The 27985-nt window shown below is 45.6% G+C and overlaps 4 protein-coding genes across 6 annotated transcripts in view; 2 read left to right on the top strand and 2 right to left on the bottom strand.

Annotated features, from left to right (window-relative positions):
- Zmat2 (zinc finger matrin-type 2) overlaps positions 1-4186 on the bottom strand; it is a 5860-nt gene extending 1674 nt beyond the window's left edge. The window contains exons 1-5 of one of the 2 annotated variants that reach the window (XR_007589801.1): positions 4085-4186; positions 3659-3752; positions 2490-2613; positions 1263-1336; positions 724-869 (exon numbers count right to left, since the gene is read on the bottom strand). Coding sequence is in view for 1 of the 2 variants with exons in the window: in XM_050130387.1 (XP_049986344.1) it covers positions 724-869; positions 1263-1336; positions 2490-2613; positions 3659-3752; positions 4085-4102 (456 nt within the window). In the remaining variant the exon portion in view is untranslated. The remainder of the gene's footprint in view (positions 1-723; positions 870-1262; positions 1337-2489; positions 2614-3658; positions 3753-4084) is intronic. The other variant, XM_050130387.1, reaches the window with a different exon arrangement.
- A 1645-nt stretch (positions 4187-5831) lies between these two features.
- Hars2 (histidyl-tRNA synthetase 2, mitochondrial) lies at positions 5832-14711 on the bottom strand. 2 transcript variants are annotated; one of them, XM_050130363.1, is made up of 13 exons: positions 14447-14710; positions 11875-11949; positions 11540-11659; positions 11323-11418; positions 10199-10324; positions 9810-9917; positions 9580-9678; positions 8999-9092; positions 8411-8538; positions 8083-8325; positions 7478-7594; positions 7123-7269; positions 5832-6332 (listed from the first exon to the last, which is right to left on the bottom strand). In XM_050130363.1, the coding sequence occupies exons 1-13, from the start codon at positions 14552-14554 to the stop codon at positions 6273-6275; spliced, it is 1521 nt and encodes a 506-aa protein (XP_049986320.1). In that variant the 5' UTR covers positions 14555-14710; the 3' UTR covers positions 5832-6272. The 2 variants fall into 2 exon arrangements, with proteins under 2 accessions (XP_049986320.1, XP_049986321.1); XM_050130364.1 differs by lacking the exon at positions 7478-7594 and having other exon boundaries at positions 14447-14711.
- Positions 14712-14804: 93 nt separating this feature from the next.
- Positions 14805-27172, top strand: Hars1 (histidyl-tRNA synthetase 1). Its single transcript, XM_050130361.1, has 13 exons — positions 14805-14953; positions 15178-15267; positions 19405-19524; positions 21466-21561; positions 22045-22170; positions 22626-22733; positions 22856-22954; positions 23178-23271; positions 23586-23713; positions 23806-24048; positions 26027-26143; positions 26384-26530; positions 26744-27172. Exons 1-13 carry the CDS (start codon positions 14864-14866, stop codon positions 26813-26815), a joined length of 1530 nt encoding a protein of 509 aa, XP_049986318.1. The 5' UTR covers positions 14805-14863; the 3' UTR covers positions 26816-27172.
- A 143-nt stretch (positions 27173-27315) lies between these two features.
- Positions 27316-27985, top strand: part of Dnd1 (DND microRNA-mediated repression inhibitor 1) — an 11127-nt gene continuing 10457 nt past the window's right edge. Inside the window, exons 1-2 of the mRNA XM_050130366.1 lie at positions 27316-27581; positions 27712-27829. Coding sequence (XP_049986323.1) covers positions 27558-27581; positions 27712-27829 — 142 coding nt within the window. The 5' untranslated portion in view covers positions 27316-27557. The remainder of the gene's footprint in view (positions 27582-27711; positions 27830-27985) is intronic.

Consider the following 27985-nt stretch of genomic DNA (forward strand, 5'->3'; position numbering starts at 1 on the left):
AAAAAAAAAAACCCTTGTCCAGCACGCATGAGACCCCGAGACTGATGCCTAGGACGGCAGTGGAGGAAGACTGTAAGAAAAGATTTTAAGGGATAAGAAGAGATTCATTGTCTCTGGAGTTCTTAATTATACACCCTAGTTCACCTCTAATTCATCCAGACAACATCCTGGGGCATGCAGGATATGCTAATATCTGCTCTCAGTTCCGTGTAAATATTATCCTAATATCTCCCGTGCAGAAAATGAGGTACACTGAAGTTATTTAACTTTCCCAAAATTCATGCAAATACATGGAAGGAAAAGGATTCTGACCCTATAACCTGGATCCATAGACCAACTAGGGACTAGTTATATTTAGTTACTCCCTCCTATAGTCTAAAAGGGAGTAAAAAGTGTAGGGGAAGCTACACGTGCATGCAAGTATGATAGCAGTGGGAAGTTCTGAACTTTCTTCATTTTGCTATGAACCTAAAATGAAACTAAAACAAACCTATCTAAAAAACAAACCAAATGAAAAGTTAACTCCCAAGCAATCTGGTCTAAAGAGCCAAAGAGAAATGGATAGGTTTTGAGCCATTTCTCATGAATCTCAAACAAGGACACCCTAGTACACAGAAATCCAAGAACAAAACTGGAGATCAGAGAGTAAGCCGAGGAAGAGGGCCACCCCCAATTCACAAGGTAAAATGCCAAAGGTGGGGAGCAGGGTCAGGAGAGTCTCACCTCTTCTCTGAGTTCCTTCATCCTTTCCTCAAAATCATAGTCCTTCTGTTTCTCTTCCATCTTCTTCTTGTTGACCTCAAAACGTTTCTTTACCTGATCCAGAGTGGAGCGTTCCACACGCATAGACATACCCAAGTTTCGCTGATCTGGGTGAGGTGAACAGTGAAGGCAACCGTAACTTTTAACAGTCTCAGCCCCTCAAAAAGTTTGGCCCTTGCTTTTTTTTTTTTTTTCTTTTTTAACCTTTTCATAATAAAATACACAACAAAAATAACTATGGCTAAAAGCAGCTCTGGGTCTCACCTGCTCTCAGAAGTGGCAGCCCCAGATAATTAGCAGGTAGCTTTCAACTGCATTTACTAACCAGATTATCAACCAGGTCAGCTAGCCTCCTCCTCTGGCCTCTGTGCTTCTGCACAGGAGTCACATACTCAGCAATACACATTTATAAATAAACACACACACACCAAGAAAACCACCCTACCACACTTCCCCTCGACCAGTCCCAGCTCCAGTCCTGAACTACCTCCATGTCTTACGTTTCTTTCCATTAATGTGATCGAGGAAGTTGATGGAGTCTTTCACCACGCAGTCACAGACATTGCAGTAGTAGCTGACAAACAAGAAGAAACAGTACACAGGTCAATCTGGTTTTTAAGGATCTTACCGTTTTCAGGAAAGAAACTCAAATTTTGGGGAAACTTATATGAAATCTGTTTCATTAATGGAGACATTAACTGGTCTGAGACCAAGCTGGCCTCAGACATGCAGAGTTTGTCCTGCCCCTTCATAAACGCTAGAATTACAGATGTGTATTTTTATAAAGCCTTGGAAGATAGTCTCCACCCTCCAAGGCAGCCTGACTCTCGTTGTCTTCCCTTCCTTTGTAGCTTCCTCCCAATCTGTGCCAAAATGTTCTGTGTGATAGTCAGAACAAGCAAAAGCAGTGGTTTATCACTTCCAAGATTAGATCATCATACAGTGGCTTCTGCATTTGTGAGGATGACCTGGTTTGGGGAAATTCATCTCTTTATGTTTTATTGTGAACAACCTTATAAATAGGCCCACAGGGTGAACTTCAGCCTCCAAACCATAGGCATCTGAGAGCTTGGAAGAAGATCTTCTAACTTTATTTAAGCTCCAGTGAATGCAAGCAAACCTAGTCAATTCCATGACTGCAGCTTCATTGGAGACCCTGATCCAGAACCTCCAAGGAAACTAACTACCCCTCAATTCTGTGCCCATGAAACTATGAGCAACTATTATTATTTTATGATCCTAGAGGTTTAACTTACTAATTTATACAGCAAAGGCATCAAAACAGTGGGCTTACTAAATAATCTGCAGAAATGTGGCTAACTGCTATATATCTGTATGAGTCTCCAGATAAACTCTAACTGGACAGAATTGAAGGAATGGTGGCAAAGGGGTGACCAGCTCTGTGGAACTCCTCTACAGATCACAGAACTGGTGTATAGTAACCACAGCTAACAGCTCCACCTAAAACACCCCAGTGCCTTCATAATAGACCATATAACCCCTTTGAGGGTACTACTGATGAAAAGCAGCCCACAGAACAAACTCCCCTGGAAATAGGGCTGAGTTGACTTCAAACTTCAGGAGGGGGCAAAGAAAAACAAAGAATCGAGTTATGGTCAATAAGGTCGCCATCCCTGACCTGAGACTTTCCTCAACACTTCCTAAAACCAATATGAATAGTTTATTAGACCAGCCTTGGTATTAGAGAAGGACAAAAAGCTACTCACCCTCCCATTTCAGACTGTGGGGTGGTCTTGGTAATGACGATCGTCTTCCCAAGCTTGGACTCCAAGTCCACCTTGTAATCCCTGTGCCGAAGAAGCTCCCGCTTGACGGGCTGCACTGGTTTTCCTGAAACAGAACGACAAAGTGGGTCCCTTCAGTATTTACTAGAATCTGTGTGTGTGTGTGTTTTAAGACAGGGTTTCTCTGTGTAGCCCTTGCTATACTGAACTCACTTTGTCGACCAGGCTGGCCTCAAACTCAGCCATCCACCTGCCCCTGCCTCCTCAGTACAGGGATTAACAGTGAGTATTACAGTACCTTGGCCAAAAAGGAAAAGAAATACATGAACCCCAAAATGAATATGACTACTCTTGTTGTTTTGTTTTTTGATTCCTCAACGTAGGGACACAATAGATACTTTATACAGCAGTTAAAAGAGGCCAGAAAAAACTCCAATTGGTCTGGAACTCACTATGTGGATCAAGCTAGCCTCGGATTTGATGGTAATCCCAACTCTCAAGAGCTTTTCTCCACTTTAAAGCTATCACACTTAACAGAGCTTCCTAGTCTAGGTGAACTGAGGAGTTCTGAATTTTTGCTTGAAGTAAACCTCTGAGAAGAGGGGAACTCACACTCCATAACATAATGGCCAATGTTCTCGTGCCTGTGATGGCTAACACTGATTGTCAACTTAACTACATCTGGAGTCACCTAAACCCAAGCAGTTGAGCACACCTGTTTGCAGTTTATTTTTATTTTTGTTTGGGGGGGGGGGGGATGAGCTGGATCATTTAAGATGGGAAAACCCAGCTGGGCGGAGGTGGTGCAGGCCTTTAATCCCAGCACTCAGGAGGCAGAGGCAGGCGGATCTCTGTGAGTTCGAGACCAGCCTGGTCAACAAGAGCTAGTTCCAGGACAGGCTCCAAAGCTACAGAGAAACCCTGTCTCTAAAAAAAAAGACAAAACAAAAAAGATGGGAAAACCCACCCTGAATATGGGCCACACCAGGGGGCAGTTCATGTAAAAGGAGAGGGGAAAGCTTTGGGCTTTTTTCGCCTGCTTGCCGTCACATGCTAACTGCAAGCTATCTATCCTGTTGCCGGGGCATTCCTTCTCTAGCCATTTTATCAACTCTACCATCCCCTTAGCCCTTCGTGAAGCGAGCACCCACCATCCTTCTTTTCTCTCTCTTCTGTGAGTCTCTTCTCCGCAAGCTTCTCATATTCATCTTTGTCCCACTTTCGGCGAAAGTCCAAGTTTTTTGTCTGTAGGGGGAAAAAGTGCTCAAGATCCGTCGTTGTGCCTGCTCCCCTGAAGAAACTAAGGGAACCGCCTAACTGCCACCAAGGCGGCCCCAGGACCTTTCAAAAGAGAAGTCTCTCTGGAACGCCCGGGGGTCTGGGGCACTCGGGACCCCAACCCGAGAGACTTCCGAGATTCCACGGTCCCTGCGCCAAGGCCTTACGGGGGAGTCCTCGAACCTGGACCCTGAGATCGCGAAGAGGTGTCAGGAAAACAGCCAAGTCTCACAGCTTGTCTCTATTTAGCTCCGAAAAACCACCCCGGACCCCTCAAACCTCCTTACACCAACACCTACCCCGCTGCCCGACGCCATCTTCACAGCGAAGTGAATGGAAAGCCGTAAAATGCCGTAAAGCGCGCCCGGGAACCATAAGGCAAAATCACGCTCCAATAAGATTCGAGCCTCGCGTTCTAACTGCGTAAAGGACTGGAGCGATTCTAAGGCTATCCTGTTAGCCCCGCCCTCTGTTCCAAGGAGACGGCGCAGGCGCAAAAGGAGCGTGAAGCAACACGGAAGTAAGGGCACTGGCCAACGTTTTTTCTCCGGCTTTCAAAACAAGCCCTGGAAGAGTAATAGCTCAGCTCTTTCTTGTATTTTACAAAGACTCAAGAGTTTCGGAAACAGTACCCCATGAGTGAATCAACTTTACCTGCATCTCAGGTTGTTGTTGTTTTTTTTTTTTGTTTTTTTTTTTTGTTTTTTTTTAAAGACAGGTTCTCAGGTAGCCCAGACTGGACTCTGTAGTGGTGGCTAGTCTTGAACTTCTGATTTTCCTGCCTCCACTTCCGAAGTACTGGGTTTACAGGCATGAGCCACCATGTCCCGTTCACGTGGCGCTGGAGCTTGAACCCAGGGCTTCGTTCATGCGATCAGGCATTCTACCAATTGGACTCTGCCTAGTAAACCTTATTTTTAAAGCTAACTCACTATCAGTGGTCTGGATGTCCTATTCACCAGCATGTACTATAAGTGTGGCTCTAAATTATGTTCAAAACACAAGCACTTTTACATTTGGGTTCATTTCCCCTGAAACAAAGATACTATTCTTTGGTTAAACTTATTTCCATGTCTGGAGAACATTTAAACTCATTCAATTTATGAAGTACAATTTAATCTAGACACTTTCACCAGCCAGCACCCCCAGAATAAAGCACTCAGCACTCTTGACAAGTTTGTAGTGCTTGAGACAGTCTACGTACCCCGGGCTATGATGCAGAGAGGATGGTTTTGATCTCCTCAACCTCCTGCCTCCACTTTCCAAGCGCTAGGGTTATAGCCATGGTATGTTTTAAGAAAAGATCTATTGGGCCCTGGCTAATCTGAAACTCTCTTTGTATTTTCCTCGGTGTATTAACTGGAGTCACAAGAACTCTGCCCATCTGGGTTCCCAATAAAGAAAACCTCCCTCTTTGAGGCTACTTTCCCTCTTCATCTATCCAGCCTCTTGTCTGAACATCCTCCCTTTTTCTGCGTTCTGCTTGTTTTAATCTTTACTCTTGTTCAGTTAACCTCAAACTCAAGAGATTCTGCTGCCTCTGCCCCACCATTCCACTGCTGGGATTAAACATGTGCACATTGGGCAGAAGTTATTGCTGTCGATGTTGTTTTGAAAAGGGGTCTCATGTAAACCCAAGGCTGAATTTTTATCTATTTATTCATATTTTGTTTTTTTGGGTTTTTTTTTTTTTTTTTTTTTTTTGGTTTTTTTGAGACAGGGTTTCTCTGTGTTGCTCTGAAGCCTGTCCTGGAACTAGCTCTTGTAGACCAGGCTGGCCTCGAACTCACAGAGATCCTCCTGCCTCTGCCCCCCCCCCACCGAGAGCTGGGACTAAAGGTGTGCACCACCACCACCATCACCACCGCCTGGCCCCAAAGCCAACTTTGAGCTTCTCATCCTCCTTTCACCTCCAAAAGGAATGGTGTCCAAAATCTCCAAAGATCAGATCAGGTCGCTAACTTATCAACCATTAAACTCAATGTCCAAAATAATTAAAGAGCCCCACCCTTCTACTGTTAACTTGAAGAAGCAGACACACTCCTGGTCCTTGAGACATCATCTCTATTAACCGTCCTTTCTTACTGTCTTTTTAATACTCCACAGACAGAACATAGTCTAATGTAGACAATTTCTCCAAAATCTTATTCCTAAGATACAATACAGTAAAGTGAATTATATAGTTAGCTTCTCATTTCAATTGTCCAGAGCCTCGTTCACAGTAACCATCTTAACATCTCTTGACAGAATTCAAAGGCACTTCAGCTCTGCCTTTGCAGCTGGAGTGTGCTTCTTCTGCATGCCAGCCATGTTCACTCAAGCAGAGCAGCCTCATGATTCCTCAGGGCCACTTCTGTATCCAGGACAGATGGAGGCATAAGGCAACTGTACAGCAGCCATGCTGGCCAGCTGTTGTAAAGTCCACCAGAGCTCAGTCCTAAATGAAAACTTTTCTTCTAAGGGCAGCAGACAGAAATCAGGCAACAATCAAGACTCAGACAGTCGCTTTTGAATTTCAGCCACAAGAATTTCTCGATTAATGGTCACCTAAAACAGAAAATGATGCTTAGCCAGTTTTTCCAAATTTACTTCATTCTGAATTCTCTCTTTTATCTGCATGTATGCCTTCTCGCCAGAAGAGGGCACCAGATCTCATTATTATGGTTGTGAGCCACCATGTGGTTACTGGGAATTGAGCTCAAAACCTCTGAAGAGCAGCCAGCAGCCAAAGCTCTTAGACACTAAGCTATCTCTCCAATCCCCTGAATCTATTCTATTTACACCTGGGACCTACATTATGGAAGGAGAGAAGTGACTCCTGCAAGGTGAAATACACATATATGCATGAGATATATGTGCACAAATACATACACATACACACACACATACACACATACTCACACACACACATACAAGTAATTTAAAAGAAAAAGTTTTAAATTTATTTCCTCAGAGACCGCATCTCTGAAAAGAATCTGGAATCAGTTGGGTGATGGTGGCATACACCTTTAGTCCCAGGAGGCAGGGGCAACTAGATCTCCAAGTTCAAGACCAGCCTGGTTGGTCTACAGAGCAAGTTCCAGGACAATTAGAGCTACATAGAGAAACCCTGTCTAAAAAAAAAAAAAAAAAAAAAAAGGAATCTGGGAACTAGGAATGACAATATATGCCTGTAGCCACAGCACTTGAGAGGTTGTAGCACGAAGATCAAGAGTTCAAGGAGAGCCTGGGTGTCACAGTCCCAGACCATTCTGAGCTAAAGAGTGCAACCTGTCTTTAAAAGGGTGGGGTGGGGTGCAGCATTTGGAACTCAGTATTTCCACAAGGTCCCACTCACTTCTTCTCTGCTGGCCACTGAACGGAGCTTGAGGACACCTTCCTTCTGTTCTTGCTCACCAATGATGACCATCAGAGGAATACCTGTTTTCTCACAATAATGCAGCTGGGTTAATAGTTTAGGGTTGTTTTTATAGAGTATCTCTGCCTGAAAAGGATAAAAAGGAAGTAGGGGAGTTGACGTGGTTATAGTACGTAAGTGCCCAAGAACATACATTTCCAAGGGAGCCAGAAATAAGTAGCTAGCCCTCTAGTGGTAAGCTAAAAATGTCCTGAGTACCACCGCAGGCATGAAATGAGCCATGATTATGGTGACCACATACACCCAGATCACTCTGATACCAGCACTACCAAACCTTGATTCCAGCATCCCAAAGCTCTGCGATTAGCTTCAACCGTTCTCGAAGAAAGTTCTTCTGGGGTGTGGCCACAAACACTTGGGTCTCTGTGGTTCGAACCTTCTTACCAGAAGCCTAATAAAACAGAAGAAACTAAAACTACAGCCTAGGGTAGCTCTCTGTAATCCCAGTACTCAGGTGTCTAGGGCAGGAAGATCCTAAGATCAAGGCCCACTTAGGCTCAGAAAGAAATCCTATTTCAGATAGTTCTTTTAAGGGGGTTGGGAGGAGTGCAGAGGGAGGAAAGGCTTGGAGAAATGGCTCAGAAGTTAGAGTACTTGTTCTTTCAAAAGATCCAAGTTCAGTCCTCCACACTGACATGGTGGCTCACCCATAGCTCTGACCACCCACTTCTGACCTCCATTGGCACCAAGCATGCACACACCTTCAGGCTAAACACTCATGCACATAAAAAGATAGAATCAATCTTTTAAAAAATAACAATAGATATTTCCCTTTGTACTATCAATTCCAAGAAGCAAAAAGAAAAAAAAAGGTCCAAAATGCACCTCCAGAAACTAGTTCTTAGCTTCAAGGTCACTTCAACTCTACCTAGGACCTACCTTCATCTTCTGCTCCATAAGGAAGAAGATTCTCTCTACTCCAATGCTCAACCCCACACAGGGCACGTTATGGCCCTTGGGATCAAACTGGGCTACCAGGCCATCATAGCGTCCACCAGCAGCAACACTGCCCACATTCAGAGCCTCCGTTGCAGCCTGATCCGGAGACGATAGTAGTACTGCTTCATAGATCACTCCTGTATAATAGTCTAGGCCCCGGGCTAGACTTAAGTCAAAGGAGATCTGTAAGGGAAAAGCTACAGTCAGTCCCAGACCAGACTCTGAGAACCTAGGAGCTCAACAGAAGGTCAATCCCAGCTCTTCCTACCTTTTCAGCAATTCCAAATAGAGTCAGGTATTCAAAGAGCAGCTTCAGGTCCGCCAAGCCCTGCAAGGCCAGCTGGCTTTGGGACAGATTGGGATCCTTGGACATTTCCTCTACCAGGGATATCCCCCCTGGGAAGAAAAGTCAGGTAAAGTCTGTGTTGTTTGCCCAAGTTTGTTTGATCCAAGTTGTTGCTGTTTCAGTCTGAGTTTTTGTTTGTTTGGTTTTGGATAGAGTCTCTCTACATAGCCCAGGTTATCCTAGAATTCATTATGTACACCAGGTTGGCCTCAAACTCATGGAGATCCACCTACCCCTGCCTCCCAAGGGCTGGGACTAAAAACATGTGCCACCACAGCCAGCTTGAATTTATCTGCTCTAACCCACCTTCCTCATTTTCTTTAAAAACAAACAAAAAAACAAAACCCACATCCTTAGTGTCAAGACCTTCTTCTCTGCTTCTGCCTTTGCCAAGAAAACATAAAGCAGTTTCAATACATAAAAGGGAAACTTGATCCAGGCCAGAATCTGGAGCTGGACACATGTCGCCCTCAGCCGGTTGACCACGGCTCTGAAAGCACTAGTTCTTACCGTGACATTGGGCATACTCCCCAATCCGATCGGCCACCTCAGGAGCCAGGCCTTTCTTGACCACCATCTCATGTCTCACATCTTCCCAAGACATCTGCGTTGAGATAAACATTAGCTCAACCCAAGCTCCTCTTCACCTAACTGACACAGGACATCTTGTTTTCATTTGGCATAGATATCTAGAGGAATTCACAGTAAATTCAGCAAAATCAGAGACAATTTAAGAAACCCAGCCACAATCCCCACTATATGGCATAACTCAGACTTAGTTTAAAAATGTCTCCTTAAGCCGGGCGGTGGTGGCGCACGTCTTTAATCCCAGCACTCAGGAGGCAGAGGCAGGTGGATCTCTGTGAGTTCGAGACCAGCCTGGTCTACAGAGCTAGTTCCAGGACAGGCTCCAAAGCCACAGAGAAACCCTGTCTCAAAAAAGAAAAAAAAAAAAAGTCTCCTTAATCTCCCCCCCTCCCCCCAACCAGCCACTTTCAGCCACGGTCTCCATATTCTTCCCTAATGGCATGGATTAGCAGGCAGGGCAGAAACCCAGACAGGGTCTGTTTAAAGCATGTTTTCTCTGTTACCTTGTCTAGTTTGTCCATGGAGGAGCAGATGGTACGGAACTTGCTCTCAGGAACACCACAGACAGCAAACATCCCATCTACAACCCGCCGGTCATTTACCTGTGAACTCAACAGAATTAACCCAAGTGTCTTTGGGTTAATGGCTATCTCTAAAACGCTTGACTCTTAAAGACAATTTCACAGGCCCAATCCAAACTTTTCCTTCACGATGTCCAGCAGGCTGGCCTCACCTTAATGAGAAAGTCCCCCAGCTGCAATCCACTTAGGATTTCACACATGATCTTCAGACATTCTGCATCGGGGATCATAGGGTCGAACTCACCGGCAATGTCAAAATCCTACAAGAAAAAAAGAGGCAGAAAGTCAGGCATAGCGGCACACGCCTTTAATGGCAGCACTCGGAAGGCAGAGGCAGATGGATCTCTCAGGGAGTTCAAGGCAGCCTGGTCAGTTCCAGGACAGTCAGGGATATATAGATGTCTCAAATATCTATCTCAACAAAAACAAAACCCAAAAACAAACCAAGCAAACCAAACAGAAGAAAAACAAACCTCCCACTGATCAGCTAATCCCCAACTTAACCATCACTAAAGTACGAAGCCCCAGCCGGGTCCCTTACACATTGGCAGAACTCCCGGTAGCGGCCCTGGACTATGGCTGGGCTCTCTCGCCGCCACACCTTTCCAACTTGATATCGCTTCATCTTCTTCAGTTTATTCATGGCCAGATAGCGAGCAAAGGGGACCTTATGTAAGCAAGTTGAGGAAGAAAGACACTATGTTCCACGTTTAGGCCCGCCATTCAGACAGGAGGGAGAACTGGGTTCAGGCTGGTTTCCACTGTCTCCGAAACCTAGCAGAGTTGGTGTTGATGAAGGCATTTCACTTATGAAACTGAAAGGTGACCAGAAAAAAAGAGGCAGGGACAGCAATGACCTCAGACGCTTAGGTCCGGTCCATTTCCTCCCATCCAGACCATTACCCAACTAACTAAAAAGCCGTAAGCTTCAGAAATGAATTTGCCTACAATCTAAAACCCTGTTTCTGAAAGCTCAGCCCAAGACCACATGCACATTTCCAGGATTCTGTTTAGAGCGGTGCTTCTCAACCTTCCTCACGCTGTGACCATTTAATACAGTTCCTTGTGTTGTGGTGACCCCCCAACCATAAAAGTTATTTCACTGTTACTTCATAACCATAGTTATTTTGCTACTCTTATGAATCATAATGTAAATATCGGATATATGACCCCTGTGGGGTTGCAACCCACAGGTTGAGCAGCTCTGGCGTAGCATATACAAGATGGTGCAGTAGGGGAAGGGGTACGCTGCACAAATCTGGCACCCTAAGTTCTGTCCCCAGAACTCCACAAAGCTGCCCTGTGATCTGCACATGTGTGTCCACATAAACACCATCCACACACACACACACACACACACACACGCACGCACGTGCACACACACGCACTAATTGATTTTCTTTCACGTGCATGTTTATAAATAGCACTCCAGTGAAAGAATTTAGAATCTCTGGAGCCAGGGTCAATAATCTGTGTTTCTGCAAACTTCCTGGAAAGATTCTCCATATACACGCAAGTTAAATAACGGGGCCTTCAGGGTAGGCTCTGATGGCAGAATTGCTTCCTAGAAGAAACTGGAAATGAAAAGTCAAAATTCCTCTACTCCCTTCTGCCAAGGAGCCCCCTGGATTTGGGACGGGTCAGGTGCAGCACGCGGAAGGATACGGTAAGGTCATAGCGAAGAGACAACAACTCTCCACCTTGATCCTTCAAATCGTACCTGAGGCCGAAGTTGTCTTCATACTTCTCGGTGAGCATTTCCTGCGAGTGTCAGACAGAAGAAGCCACAGTTCCGTGACTGACTACAGAACACAGATGAGAAGCCCTGCGGGCAACTGAGGTCAGGTAAACAATGGGGTTCCCGGCACCCTTCTGTCCTTACTGTGAGCTCGAATGCTGGTGTATCCAACCCCTTTGCCCCGTGACGTTTAAAGCAGCTGATAATCTCATCAAGAATTTTCTCCCTCACAACCATTTGTTGAGGATTTAAGTCCCTGGTGCCCTAGAAAACAAAAGCAGTCAAACCAAAAAAATCAAGACCATTTAAGACTAAAGGTTAAATTATACCCATAATCTAAGGTTTGAAATTAACTTAAGCCCCATCTAGAATTTCAAGATTAATCCCCCTGAAAGGATCTAGGTTAAAAGGGAGAGGTAAGGAGAGCTGGCGCGCCCTTCGTGACACCGATAGGCAGGGTGGGTAAAGGATGTTGTTACCTTTGGAACCTTGATGATAAAATTTGGTTTCTCTTGATGTGGTTTCAGTTGGGAAGTTAACACTGCCTCTGCAACCTGGAAGAAAAAGATGTGCCTTCTCCAGACACTGGCCATAGCTGTGACTTCTCTGACCCTGTGGACCATCAACCTGAGAAGACCCTTAATCCCACACAAAAAGTTTCCTGAACACCATTTTATCTACCCTCATCTCCTTCCACTCTCAATAACCCACGTGGAGGGGGCTGGAGAGATGGCTCAGTGGTTAAGAGCATTGCCTGCTCTTCCAAAGGTCCTGAGTTCAATTCCTGGCAACCACATGGTGGCTCACAACCATCTGTAATGAGGTCTGGTGCCCTCTTCTGGCTTGCAGACATACACACAGACAGAATATTGTATACATAATAAATAAATAAATATTTAAAAAATCCACGTAGAATTTCCAGTTATACCTGCAATACATAGTTTGATCGATCTTTATTACACAAACTTCTTCACTGTTTGGAGTTTTTAAATGTCTGAAAAAGTTGAAGCACCTGAGAATAATAAAAACACAGAACCCACAGCTGCCACCACTAAATGTCTACAAGTAGGAATTAGAACTCAGTTCTTTTTTTTTTTTTTTTTTGGTTTTTCGAGACAGGGTTTCTCTGTGGNCTGGAACTAGCTCTGTAGACCAGGCTGGTCTCGAACTCACAGAGATCCGCCTGCCTCTGCCTCCCGAGTGCTGGGATTAAAGGCGTGCGCCACCATCGCCCGGCTAGAACTCAGTTCTTAACTGGACATGGTGGCACACACATGTAATCCCAGCACTTGGGAGACAGAAGCAGGAGGACCTCTGTGAGTCTGAAGCCAGCCTGGTCTACAGAGTGAGTTCCAGGACAGCTGGAGTTACATTGTGAGACCCTGTCTCAAACGAATAAACAAAAAGAACTCCAATTCTCAGATCTTACTCAAATAACAAACAAAACAAAACAAAAAAGGTGGTCCATGCCTTTAATCCCAGCAGTGGGAGGGGGAGGCAGGGACAGACACTGAGTTTAAGTCAACCTGGTCTACACAGTGAACACCAGAACAGCCACGGGTGCACAGTGAGACTGTCTCAAAAACAAACAAAATAAGCCTGGTCTACAGAGCTAGTTCCAGGACAGGCTCCAAAGCCACAGAGAAACCCTGTCTCGAAAAACCAAAATAAATAAATAAGTAAAGTCATTGTCAGACCTGGAGTCGGGGTAAATGGAACATAAAGACAGAACCAACCCCCAAACCTGACCTGGGACCCACTCACATGCTGAAGGAGAAAACCAATTCCCACAAGTTGTTCTCCAATATACTTACACTCACATACAATAAAACCTATGGACTGATAGAAACAAATTTCCTGGTTGGGGAAAAAAAAATCCCAGACTAGTAAAATGCTGTGACTTAAAAAGATGAATAAAAGGGGGGCTGGAGAGATGGCTCAGAGGTTAAGAGCACTGACTGTTCTTCCAGAGGTCCTGAGTTCAATTCCCAGCAACCACATGGTGGCTCACAACCATCTGGAATGAGATCTGGTGCCCTCTTCTGGCCTATAGGATATATGTAGGCAGAATACTGTATACATAATAAATAAATCTTATTTAAAAAAATGAATAAAAGATCTGAACCCTGTTTGTTGATCATGACGGTACAAAGCATCTGCCATCGGAGAGAGGTAACAACCACTGACCGTACTAGTGAAATGGCTCATGGGTAATAGGGCTCGCCACTTATAGAGACCACCTAAGTTCAGCCCCCAGACTCCTCAGGTAAAGACAAGAACAGAATGAGCCATGGCACATCAACACCCCATACACATTAATAGATAAATGAACTTTAAAAAAAAAAAGGAATCAGACTTGAAGCCCCCAAGGCCGTATTCCCTTCCAGAAATACAAATGGTGGTAATCTCCACACTTTGGAAAGTCCCCAAAGAGAAGTCTGAGTTCAAGTCCACAATCCCTAATTCTAATTCCAGATCCAACTACCTTTAGAAATGTTTCTCTGAAATTCATTTTAAGGTAAATTCATTTGATGTGCATAAACTCAGTTCATTTATAGTTTGAGACATTCTATATAGATCTGGTTCAAATTCTAAAATGCTCAAGAATCTCGGATGATTGAGAGTAAACCTCATTATAGTATTTAGTTGTTATGTAGCCCTCTAAGTCATTTATCCCTGTGATATCCGCTTACTCAACTGTAAAATAGAGATAAACCCTCAACATCTGAGATTGCTCCAATACTAAAACGACAAAAGCATCCGAAACTCTTAGTTCAGCGCAGGTACAAAGTGACTAATCAATAAGAACCAACTTCAGGTTTGGAGAGATGGCTCTTTTAGAAGACCTGAGTTCCATCAGCACGGGCTCTGTGATCCGACGCCCACTTGCGGGCACCAGGGGCGGAGGCAGCAAGCAAATGCCCATACACCTAAAAAAATAAACCTTTAAAAATTAAAACCCAATTTTAATAATACAACAGGCTGCGAGTCTATGCGTTCAGGCCAGGAGGCCCCGCCGGGAGTCGGCGGAGTCGACTCAGGGTGGCTCACCTGGCTGTGACAGCCAACAGCCCGGGTGCACACAGCGCGGGGTGGTCGCAGGAGCTGGTGGAGCAGCGCCGCCCAGGCACCACGCCGCAGGGGCCCCAGGTGGGACATCGTGCAGCAGGACGTCAGCTTCCCGGAGCAGGAGCCAAGGGTCTGGGAACGAGGCCAGCCCGACCTCAGAAAGGCGACAAGGAGTTGAAAAACCTAGCACGAGCCCCTAAAAGCACCCGAGGTCGGCGTTAGTCAGGGGTGGGACTGAACTCCGAGTATCTCTTGCTCCCCGACCCGGAAGTGTTTTCGCTCTCGCCAGAGACGTTCTAGGCCACGAAAGCCGGTGACTCGATAGCCGGAAGTCATCCGAAGCTAGGCTAAGTCTACCCAGGCGGGTTAGGCAGCAGTCGGTTCCGGTAGGCAGCCAGTATGGCTGATCGTGCTGCGCTGGAGGAGCTGGTGCGACTCCAGGGAGAGCATGTGCGGGGCCTCAAACAGCAGAAAGCCTCCGCTGAGCAGGTGCGACTCAGATGGAAGGAGAGGGGCCCGACAAACCAGAGGGACATAGAGTGTGGTCTGGCTGGAGGACACGCATGTGTATGAAGAGTAGGCTGGTAGAATGAAAGGGGCTGAGTGAGAAAGAAGGTAGCCAGGGTGGATCCCGAGAGAAGCGAGGGTAGGAGTATCGAGTGCATGGGAAGGGAGGGACAAATGGACAGTCCAGCGGTGTTTTTCTCTCCCAGATCGAGGAGGAGGTGGCGAAACTCCTAAAACTGAAGGCACAGCTGGGCCATGATGAAGGCAAACAGAAGTTTGTGCTCAAAACCCCGAAGGTAAGCTATTCCTGTGAGAGGCCTCAAAGGGAGGTCCTGATCAGTCAGAAATACTGCAAAGGAGTAAGTAGTTGGTGTAGGCACCAGGCTGGATTGATCGCAACCTGAGTCATTCGGTGATGACAGACACAGAGCTGCTCAGGGGAGTCAGCCTGCTAACTGCCAGTCCTTCCATTCATTACCTATTCCCCGAGTAAGTCTAGTGTGCGGTATTGTACACTGAATATACCAGACTGGATATGCCTGTCTTTGTGATGCTTACATCCCACTGAGACAGAGATTTAAGACAAATAATTCCACACAGGGATATGCAATTACAAAATATGACTGGTGATATGAAGAAAATTAGGGCTTGAGAGATGGTTCAGCAGATAAGAGTATGCAGAGAATCCAAGTTTGATTCCCTGCACCTACATCAGGTGGCTCACAGCTGTCTGTAACTCCAGCTTTCTCTCTCTCTCTCTCTCTCTCTCTCTCTCTCTCTCTCTCTCTCTTTCTCACACACACACACATATACACACAATGTATAAAAATTATAAAGACACTTTAAAAAAGAGAGAGAAACCTACAGAGATGTTCTGAGAAAAATAAGGGGGAGCTGGGGAACCTGAGAAGTCACACCGAGGGAGTGATATACTGATGGACCTCTCAAGTGGGTAGGAGATAGCCAGGAAAGGACTGTTAGGATGATAGGCTCAGTAGAGTATGGACACCCTGACGCAGAAAAGAACTTTGATACTTCCTAGGAACTAGAAGAAGACCTGTTCAAATAGAAACAAAGTCAGAGAAGCTCAGGCTCGGGGCTTCAGTTCAGATGCTATTCTGTAAGTTCTGTTATTGGGTTCCCTTGGCACTTGATACTTAGTTCCCATTGCACAGACTTTGAATTTTCACTTAGGTGTGTGTGTGTGTGTGTGTGTGTGTGTGTGTGTGTGTGTGTGTGAACGAGAGTATGGGTGCCTGCAGAGGCCCGGAGAGGGTGTCAGATTCCCTGGAGCTGGAGTTACAGGCAGTTGTGAGCTGTACTAATGTGCTCTGGAAGAGCATCAAGAGTGCTTACCTGCTGAGCCATCTCTCCTGCCCTGTGCAACAACTTCTGGTAGTTATTCATGAAGTTTATTTGCCAGAAGCTAAGACTGGGTGCCTGGAAACAAAATTATATTTAATGAATGTATTTTAAGTTGATTTCCAAAGAGAAGCCATCTGTCGTGGTGTACATCTTTAATCCCAGGACCCAGGAAGCAGAGACAGGCAGATCTTTGTGAGTTTTAGTGATATTAAGACAGATCATTAGGTTTAAGTGAAGAGGGACTAATCTACCACAGATTCCCTATTTTTTACTTTATTCAATGATCTTAATAGTTATTGGTCATCATTTCTTTGAGGTCTTATTTTATTGAGATAGGGCATCTCTACATAGCTCTGGGTGTTTGTGTGTGTGTATGTGTGTGTGTGTATGTGTGTGTCTGTGTGTGAGGGAGCAGCTGGAGTTACAGCAGTCATAGGCTGCCCAACCTAGATGCTAGGAACCAAAGTCAGGACAGACTGGGGTACAAGTTCCAGGCCAGTGGGGACGACATAGTAAGATAGAAAAATCTTGTTCCCAAAAGGCAGAGGTGGGGTAGAGTTGGATGGTAGGATTAATTCTCTTTAAGCCAGCTTCATCAAGCTGTGCCTTTCTGCATAGTCTTTTAAAAACAAAACACCAGGTCTGACTAGCCTCAGACTTGCTATATAGCAGAGGTTAGTTTTGAAATTCTGATCCTTAGGTCTCCACCTAACAGGTACTGGAATTACAGGCATGTACCACCACACCCATCCCACACAAATGGGGACTGGGAGATGGTGCAATATTAAGGGTGCTTATTGTTTTTCTAGATCTGAGTTAGGTCCTCTGCACCCACATATAGCAGCGGCTGTAACTCCAGCTGGCCTCCAAGGATGTCCTCACGCATGGCATTACAGAAATAATGGTCAGTAATGGCTCAGACTGTTGAATGGGGTGGAAAATTCAGTAAAGCAGAAGCAGCAAGAGTAATCCTGTTGGGGTGACACAATAAAAAGCCCAGGGCACCACCCAGGAATCTGATTAGGCCTGCAGACCAAGGTGGGGCAGTGCAAAGTGGAGGGCAGGCTAAATGTCGTATCAGCGATATTGCTGACTGAGTCCAGAATGTGAAAAACTTTTTAGGACAAATTATCCAGTTTCTTAAGTAAATAACATGGAGGGGCAGGAATAAGAGTGTGGCTCAGTGTGAGAAGGCCTGAGGTCCAAATCAGACACCACAGAAGAAGAAAAAAGGAAGAACAAGAGAGCTATTGTGAATTAAATGGACATTGTCATCTAAATATAATATGTTTAGAATATGGCCAGGCAATGGTGGTGCACGCCTTTAATCCCAGCACTTGGGAGCAGAGGCAGGCGGATCTCTGTGAGTTCCAGGCCAGCCTGGTCTATAAGAGCTAGTTCCAGGACAGGCTCCAAAGCTACAGAGGAACCCTGTCTCCAAAAAGACAAAACAAAACAAAAAAAATTTGGAAAACTTATCTCTTACCCTGAGTTTGACAACTTCTCAATACTTACATTTTCCTGGTGAGATACCTGGTGGCGTTAATAAATTATTTTCTGAGTGTTATATAGTGTCAATATTAAGATCTCTATAACTTTCCAATAAGCCAGTGTTTTGTAGATGACCAGTGTAGGTATCATAAAATCATACATGAATAAAAGAGCCATTCAACATATAAGATACACTAGTAGGGTTTGTTGTTTTTCGAGATGGAGGGTTTGGGGTTGTTTTGTTTTGTTTGCTTTTCTTGGTATTTAATACAAAAAGCACATAGGAAACTTGGCTGGGTTTTATTAAGAAAAACATTAAAGATTTGGAGAGATGGCTCAGCTTTAAGAGCACTGGCTGCTCTTCCAGAGCATCTGGATTAGATTCCGAGCACCCACCTGGTGACTGAAAACCACCTGTAACTCTAATTCCAAAGGATCTGACATCCTCTTCTGGCCTCCATGGGCACCAGACATGCAAGTGATGCATGAACATACGTGCATGAAAAATAAGGTTGAAAACAAGAGTTGCAAAAATGTGGTCAATGTATCATTAAAAGCACTTTTTAATGCTCTCAAAATATTATTTGTGTTCATTTGTAATGGTATATTGATAAATTTTTGCACTTTTAATTTCAAATGTGGCAAATGTACATAGAAAGAATACACTTTGAGTTGACAGTAGCTAAGAATGTGAAAAGGTTTGTCCACCAAAGGTTTTGGAGCAGGCTGTAATGTTCCAGACTAAAAACTCTGACCTAGGTGGGAGACAGACTCTACTTCAGACTTGCTGAGTGCTCTCAGGTAGTAACTTGACTTCTTGACAGCCTGTAATTTAGCTAGACAATGTATCTGCCAAACCTGAGTTAGAACTTTTTTTCCTTCTTAAGAAACAGTTTCATTGCTATGGCCCAAGCTGGCTTTGAATTCACTGACCCACCTTCCTCTGCTCCCAAGTGCCACCAAATCCAGTTTCGCTAGAGCTTTTTATCAGAAATAATTTGGTTAAATAGAATGTAAAAGAAACTTACGTTGAAAAATTGCATTTAAATTTTAAAATTCAACCTGTTGAGCCACTTTGAATGATAATACGCTTGTCTGGTAGATATTGTCTGCTATACAAGCAAAAGTGGTTATTCCTGAATTTTCCAAAAACTTGCATTGGGAAAATGTTTCTGAATTCTGTAAAACAGAACCTAGCCAGCTGATGGCAGTTACTCCTGGGATTGACAGGGCTTGTTCTGAGCTGTCTTCCCCTTGGTGACTGTAGGAAAACCCACGCTTGCAGCAGCGTTCGTGTTCCTTGTTGCTGAGCTAGACTTTGGATAGTTCTGCAGTTTATTGTTCTTTATTTTTATTTATTTTATATGTGTTGGTGTTTTGCCTGAATGTCTTTCTGTGTGAGGGTATTGGATGCCCTGGAACTGGAGTTATAGACAGTTGTGAGCTGCCATGAGGGTGCTGGGAATTGAACCCAGGACCTTTGGAAGAGCAGTCAGTGCTCTTAACTGCTGAGCCATCTCTCCAGCCCCTTGTTCTTTATTTTAAATGTCATTCTTGTTTTGATTTTGACTCCCAAGGGCACAAGAGACTACAGTCCCCGGCAGATGGCAGTCCGGGAGAAGGTGTTTGATGTCATCATCCGCTGCTTCAAGCGCCACGGAGCAGAAGTGATTGATACACCTGTGTTTGAACTGAAGGTGAGAGATGGGTAAGGGGAAACTGAACAGTGGACCTGTGGGCTTGTGAAGACCAAAGAGGACAATGAAGGAGTCTAAGGTTACAAAGGTTAGAATTTTAACACATGAATGGGGCCGACAGAGTTCCGTCTGTGTCAACACTAGAGCACAAATGTTTGAGTTCACACACGGAGGATTTTCAAGCTTTTAAAGCATGGCCAGTTTGGTCAGAGGGCTATGTTATAACTAGTTGAAGACATCGCAGGGCAGAGACGGCTGTAACATCCTGAAGTTCTATTTTGGTTTCTGACATTGTTCAGCTCTCAGACGTTATAAAAGCATCTGTGTTTGTAGACCTGATAATGCATTCCTACAAGCTTATCTTCAAAACCAGAAAGCTGTGTGCACAGATATGCCTGTTGACTTATTTTGGAAATGTATTTTAATTGGAGCTACATAAGCATAATAGGACAATGTTAGCAAACAAATCTTTGCACTGCTGTTCTAAGATGGTCTCATTGAACCCAGGCTGGCCTTGAACCAGAAGCCTGGTGCTTCTGCCTTCCTAGTGCCATAGTTACAGGCCCCAAGTCTTACTGGAAAATTATACACCTTTTTTATTTATTTACCTTTTAACGATGGGGAGGGTTAGATTTATTTTTAATTATGTGTTGTATGTGAATGTGTGTACATATACCCAAGGAGGTCATACATGTAGGATGCCCACGGAGCTGACTGACATGGGTGCTGTGAATCGAACTTAGGTCTTCTGCAAGATCAGTACGAATTCCTAACTACTTTATCAGGGCTGGAGAGGTAGCTCAGCAGTTAAAGCACCTGTTGCTTGTGCAGAGGAACTGGGTGCAGTTCCCGACATTCATGTGGTGACTTACATCTGTCTGTAACTCTAGTTCTAGGGGATCCAACACTCTCTTCTGATCGCCATGGGCACCAGACAGGCACGTGATGGACACACACACACACAGACAAAGCATTCATATACATAAAATACATTTTTTATTATTTCAATAATAATACCTTAGAAATGACTAAGGTGGCTCAGCTTGGGTAAAGACATTTACTACCAAGCCTGACGAGTTTAATCTTGAGAAATTCACAAGATAGAAGAAGCGAACCAACTCTCACAATTATCCACTCTCCTTATGGCCCATGAATGCACACAATATAAATAAACGATTATTTTTTTTAAAAAGTAAATTAAAAGTAATACTTTCAGGGGCTAGGGGTGGCACACACCTTTTATCCCAGCACTTAGGAGGCAGAAGCAGGCAGATCTCTGTGAGTTCAAGGCTACCCTAGTCTACAGAGTGAGTTTCAGGACAGCCTGGGCAACATAGAGAAACCCTGTCTCAAAAAAAAACGAATGGGGAAAAAGTAATAGCTTTGCCACAAAATAGAAAAAAAATAAGTAGAATATCAACACAAAACTGTTACTCTCTTTTATTTTCGTTTTGTTTTGTCTTTTTGAAACAGGGTCTTTCTATGTAGACCAGGCAGGCCTTGAATTCACAGAGATTTACCTGCCTGTACCTTCTGGGTCCTGGGATGAAAAGTGTGCCTATTACTACTTTTTTATTTTAACTGTGTCAGACTTGTAAGCATTATGATAAATAGCAGAGGAATTATAAGACTATTGACAAGTTGAGATTAATCATGTTAGATTAGTAAGTTTTTGTGTTCATAATGGTCTTTTAAGGGCTGGGAATATAGCCCAGTGATTGCCCACCAAGTACAAAGCCTAGGTTCGATCCCTAGCATCACATAGCAATAATGATAATCAACTTATTTCTATCCAGGCATGGTGGCTCAAGCCTTTAATCCCAGCATTCAGGAGGTAGCTCAAGGCCGGCCAGGGATACATAGTAAGACCCTGTACAGGCTCGAAAGAAAAGTTCAAATGTAGTTTATTATTGTGATCACATTGCTTCTTGGTTTCTCCAGGAAACACTGACTGGGAAGTACGGAGAAGACTCAAAGCTCATCTATGACCTGAAGGACCAGGGCGGGGAGCTGCTGTCCCTTCGTTATGACCTCACTGTATCCTTCTGCACTCGGGTTCTTAAGACTTTGGACGAATTCGCACTCACTGACTGGGGCTGAACTTGGGTTTAGGGACAGCAAGCAGGCATAGGTGAGATTACATATGAAACCATTTACAATTTATTTCTCTAAACCAAGATAAAGGACTTTGGCTAAGCAGAATATAGCCTTAGAAATCTTCATCTTTCTGTCAGCACCGTGTTCCTAGTTTTACAATAGTCTCCTGGCTCAAGAATAACTTTTCCTGAGCTGGGAAGCAGTGGCGCAGGCTTTTAATCCCAGCACTCGGGAGGTAGAGACCAGTGGATCTCACTGAGTCAGCTGCCTTTTGTGATTACAGTTAATCTGACAGTTAGAAGCGCTGTAACTCTTCCAGACAGGGGTTCTATCTATACAGGCAGGGTTAGACCCCAGCTTCTGTGGGTGATGATAATTCCCAGCAGCCACACGAGGCTCTTTTCCTTAACACTCTGTCCTCAGGTCCCTTTTGCTCGGTATCTGGCAATGAATAAACTCACCAACATTAAACGCTACCACATAGCAAAGGTGTATCGCCGGGACAACCCTGCAATGACCAGAGGCCGTTATCGCGAGTTCTATCAGTGTGTGAGTGTTGGAAAACCATGGAGCATGATGGGTAACTCAGGCCCTCTCTAATAGGATCTACCGAATGATATGGTGTCCTGAACAAACTGGATGACCTCGAAAATGCTCTTAAATTTCTGTGATATTTTCGGGTAGCCCTCATAATGGTTTAGTGGAAATGAATAAAACAGTCAAATCTTGGGTTTGGAGTATGGGGGTGTATATTTTAGTGCTGGGGACTGTACACACTGGGACACTGGGCAGTTGTTCTACCACTGAGCTACATCCCTAGCTCCAGGTTTTTTATATTAAACGACAGTTTCACAGTCACAACAGAGGATGAGGAAATTCAGTGTGTGCTGTTGTCAAGTCTTCTAGATGAAACAGAAAATGAAGGGGAGGCCTGTGCTTTAGTGCAGACAGCACAGGTTTCAGGAGTCTCACATGCCACCCTCTCCCTCTCTGTTTCCTGGCAGGATTTTGACATTGCTGGCCAGTTCGACCCCATGATTCCTGATGCGGAGTGTCTGAAGATCATGTGTGAGATCCTCAGTTCACTTCAGATAGGCAACTTCCTGGTCAAGGTCAGGGCTGGGTGGGACTGGGGGGCCTGGCCCCTCAGCGATCAGTAGCCAGTGGGATAGAGACGATTGGGAATTGTGCAAAATGAGCAGGTTTCTTCCTCCCCATACCTTGCTCCTCACAGGTAAATGACAGGCGCATCCTAGATGGGATGTTTGCTGTCTGTGGTGTTCCTGACAGCAAGTTCCGTACCATCTGCTCCTCGGTGGACAAACTAGACAAGGTAACACCCGCATACCTGACTCTCTCTAGATCCTACTCTGTTTTAAGCGATGAGAAAGTTTAGGAAGAAGAGGTAGCTGCCTCTTTACCCCCTGGAGGAGTTCTGGCCCCAGCATTGTAGGCTGAAGGGCAGCTTTGCTCTCAGATTGCCTCTTGAACGGGCTCACACTCGTTCTGTGGTAGAGAAGTTGTGTAGTGGCCTCTGACTGTTGTTGTCTGCCCAGGTGTCCTGGGAGGAAGTGAAGAATGAGATGGTGGGAGAGAAGGGCCTTGCACCAGAAGTGGCTGATCGCATTGGGGACTATGTCCAGCAGCATGGTGAGAAAGGAACCTAACAGCCACGTCAATGCCCTCAGTCCTAAAGTTGAAATGTGTGTGTGTGTGTGTGTGTGTGTGAAGGGGTGTGTTGTTCGTGTGTACATGTGAAGGGGTGTGTGTGAAGGGGCGTGTTGTTTGTGTGTGTGGGTGGGTGAAGGGGTATGTTGTTCGTGTGTGTGTGTGTGTGTGTGTGTGTGTGTGTGTGTGTGAAGGGGTGTGTATTCGTGTGTGCATGTGTGCACATGTACTGCACCCAAAAGGCAGGCCTGCTTTTTTTTTTCTTGCCGGTCTGACCCACAAATTTGTTTCCTCAGGTGGGGTGTCTCTGGTGGAGCAGTTGCTCCAGGATTCTAAACTCTCCCAAAACAAACAGGCCTTGGAGGGCTTGGGAGACCTAAAGCTGCTGTTTGAATATCTGACCCTGTTTGGCATTGATGACAAGGTAAGTCGGGTTGGAGACAGGAGCCCTAGCCGACGCTGTGGCTTAGGGTCCCTGACCCTAGTCTGGTACTGACCATGACCTTACCTCCACAGATCTCCTTTGACCTGAGCCTTGCTCGAGGCCTGGACTACTACACTGGGGTCATCTATGAGGCGGTGCTGCTACAGATGCCAGCCCAGACTGGGGAAGAGCCCCTGGGTGTGGGCAGTGTAGCTGCTGGAGGGCGCTACGATGGGCTAGTGGGCATGTTTGACCCCAAAGGGCGTAAGGTGCCATGCGTTGGGCTCAGTATTGGAGTAGAGCGAATCTTCTCCATTGTAGAGCAAAGATTAGAGGTAAGTCCAGGGGGTGGGTAGAACGCAGAAGGGCGGGTAATGGTACCCAGGCTACCTTTGATCTTTTAGGAACAGGTGCTGCTTTGGGCAGGCACCTTTGAGAAATGCAGAAGAGATGGATAGTTATGGACCATCTTCATGTGTGTCCTTATATATGTTTTATGATTCTGGAAATTGAACCTGGGCCTTGTGCACTCAAGGCAAGCACTGTTAGCACTATGCTGTTTTTCACTTAATTTGAGACAGGGTCTCACTAGGTTACCCAGGGTGGCTTTGAACTCTGTGTAGCCCAGGTGGTCCTTGAATCTTCCTGGCTCAGCCTCTGAATAGCTGGGCTGGGTTAAGCCATCGGGCCTGGCTTCTAGGATAGTTTTGTGGATCTTTATTCTTTCTCCCCTGAATCAGAGCTATCAAAAATCGAGGCTGGGGTATCTAAGATGCACCGCCATGTGCCGGGCCTACAAGCTTGGTGCGTTTTCAGCTAGACACTTTTTCTTCTTCAGATAAGGAAGCTAAATACTAGCAATCAGATAATTTGTAGGTAGGAGAGTCAGAGTGTGATCCAGATAGTAAAGTGTTATGTTAACCATTCTAATGCTGCCTCTCAGTGGAAAACATATCCGAGGCCCTGGGCTTGCTCCAATGGCTGTTCTGACTCCCTGGGCCTGGAGTAACACCAAGGATGCTCCCTTTTGTTGCTGATACTCTTAAATGGCTCATTGCATTTGATTTTCAGGGATGTTCTAGCAACTTTCCCACTATTGCTGATTTTTTTACCTCTAGGATGACACCATCCATGTTGCCTACTTGAGGTCATTATTCTAGGAGGCAGTTTATGTGAGTTCGAGGCCAGCCTGGTCTACAGAGCTAGTTCCAGGACAGCCAGGGCTGTTACACAGAGAAACCCTGTCTCAAAAAACCGGGGGTGGGGGCGTGGGGGGTGGTGGTGGTAGTGGTGGATAGTTTTCCAAAAAAAGTTGAGAGGCAGGAGCAGCCTTGTTCTGCATCCACACATACCTAGTCTCAGATGGGGGAGTACTAGATGCCAGTGCTGGTTTGAGGTGGTCTCACCGTTCTCCCTTGTGACTTTGTTGTGGCCCCTAACCTAGATGGAAAGGAATTTTAACTTTTTCTTTTTTTAAAAATATTTATTTATTATGTATACAATAGTCTGTCTGTGTGTATGCCTGCAGGCCAGAAGAGAGCACCAGACCCCATTACAGATGGTTGTGAGCCACCATGTGGTTGCTGGGAATTGAACTCAGGTCCTTTGGAAGAGCAGGCAATGCTCTTAACCTCTGAGCCATCTCTCCAGCCCAAGGAATTTTAGCTTTACAGTACTGCTACCCTGGAGTATTTATTCCTTTTTGTTGTTGTGTTTTGGTGTTTTGTTCTGTAAATTTTTTTTTTAATTTTTTTTGTATTTGTGTTTTGCCTACTTGTTTGTCTGTGCCTGGTGCCCACAGAGGCCAGAAGAGGGCACCAGATCCCTTGGGACTGGAATTGTAAACAGCTGTAAACTGCCATGTGGGTGCTGGAAATCAGACAGACTTAGGTCCTCTGGAAGAGCAGCCAGTGCTCTTAACTGCTGAGCCATCTCTCCAACCCGCTTATTTGTTTTGTTTGGTGGGTTGGTTGGGTTTGGGGGTGTTTTTTGTTTGGTTTTTTGGAGACACACTAGCCTCAAACTCACATATTCAAGGCGAACCTTGAAGACCTGATCCTTCTGTCTTAACCTTCCAAGTACTAGAATTATAGATGTACCTAGCTTTTTGTTCATTATTTATTCTGACAAGCCATACAAGTCAGTTCATTTCTTACACCCTCTAAAAACTATTTTCATGTTCTACTGGTAGATGAGAAGGCTGGGACCCTGCCCTAGTTGAGCTCACAGAATTGGACTTAGTCTCTCAGGATCCTAACTACAGCCCTTCCTTGATCGCTTAGTCCCGCTCTGCTCTTGCCTGCCTCTCCCCAGGCTTTAGAGGAAAAGGTTCGAACCACAGAGACCCAGGTGCTTGTGGCATCTGCACAGAAGAAGCTGCTGGAGGAAAGACTGAAGCTTGTCTCCGAGTTGTGGGATGCTGGGATCAAGGTACAGGAAGCAGCCTCCAGGGTGGTAGCAAACGTGGGAGTACTAGGCAGACTCATAGAAGTCCACATGGTGCCTCTCCAGTTACTCCTGAGATGGAGCTAAGCAAGTACAAACTGTTTAAGTACGCGTGCAGTTTTGTTTTGGTTCAAATAAGGCCAATCATTCTTCCTGCTGTGCCCCCAGGCTGAAGTTTCCCCCTGAGAACACAGAAGCCTTTGTTTTCTTCTTGGGTATTTGCAGGCCGAGCTGCTCTACAAGAAGAACCCAAAGTTACTGAACCAGCTGCAGTACTGTGAGGACGCGGGCATCCCGCTGGTGGCCATCATTGGCGAGCAGGAGCTCAAGGACGGCGTCGTCAAGCTGCGGTCCGTGACGAGCAGAGAAGAGGTAAGGGGGCAAGCAGGACGATAAAGGACATGAGGGCATCAAATGCTTTAAGATATCCAGAATCCACGTGCACCGTTTTACTAGGGGCATTATCTACCCTGGCGTATCTAATTGGGTTTATGTCCCAGTGAGCCAACCCTGATAACTGAAAGTAGGCACTCAGTGAATAGCTGAGCGGAAGGTGCTCATACCTTCTCCCTCCATCCTGGCCAGGTGGATGTCCGAAGAGAAGACCTTGTGGAGGAGATCAGAAGAAGAACAGATCAGCCCCCCTCTATCTGCTGAACTGGGCAAACTTCCAGAGGAAGCATGGTTGACCTTGTTTGAACTAAAACAAAACAGCACATATATTTAAACAGTTTGCACGTCTCTGATCCAGCAGAAGACTGAAGGGTAGTCAGAACAGAGGCTTCTTGTTTTTATTAATACCTTAATATTGGTAATCACTGGCAAAAAAAAGTCCAGGTACTACACTTTCCTTGTCGGGATGGGGAGGAACAGTATAGGTGGATTAATCAAGGTTCTGCCTCCTAAACTCCTATATGGACCTGAGGTGGCTTCATTGCAGAGCCACACACCAGATGAACAGATGTCTCCCTATAACCTATCGCCAAAAAGTCCAATAAATGTCTCCACCGCTAACTTAGCCTGTCTGTGTCCGTGATGCCTAATGCTACCTTCCTCTTCGGGCCCTGAACCATTCAAACCATTCTAGTAACTGGTATGAAAGAGCGACCGTCCCCGTCAGAAACCCACTGGTTAAAGGACACCCACACTGTGGGCCCAGTGTCCATCCTGCCCGGACTCTGCCCCACCCCCACCTCTGGCGATGGAGCTCCACCCACACACACAGGGTTTAGCTTGCGTGCCCCCCAGGGGCTCGCGCACGTGCAATGGGTACCTCCTTGAGAGGCGGGGTTGCTCTCTGAGCCAATGAGAGCTTGAGGGGGCGTGGAGGACAGGGAATCTTCCAGACACAGAAGCTCAAGGAAGTTCTAAAGCGTACTGGCAAACCTAGGAGAGAGCTATGCAGTCGAAACGTGAGTGTGAGGTGAGTAAATGAAGACCTAAGGGGTCCTTGGGACACGCCTGCACAAGGGGCGGTTACCAGGACCCCAGTACCGCAGGCGAGGTGGGACCGCTGGTGATGCGTCATTCCAACCTACCTCTTTCCACCCCAGCAATGGTGCGAGAGGGTGAATCCAGAGAACAAGGCAGCCCTGGAGGCGTGGGTAAGAGAGACTGGCATCCGCCTGGTGCAGGTCAACGGGCAAAGAAAGTATGGCGGGCCACCCCCAGGTATGGTAGCCCCACCCCCTGTGTCTCTACACCAGCCTCGGTCACTCTTGTGGGAAGGGCCTGTCCCTAAGCTCCAAAGTCAGAAACCTGAAACTACCTGACTGACATACCCTCTGTTAGATTCGGGTTTTGGCTGGCTTCCCTTGCCACTCTCCC

The sequence above is a fragment of the Alexandromys fortis genome, unplaced genomic scaffold, assembly GCF_014885135.2.
Source record: "Alexandromys fortis isolate MF-2015 unplaced genomic scaffold, M_Fortis_MF-2015_v1.1 scaffold_341, whole genome shotgun sequence".
In the NCBI taxonomy this organism is placed as follows: Eukaryota; Metazoa; Chordata; class Mammalia; order Rodentia; family Cricetidae; genus Alexandromys; species Alexandromys fortis.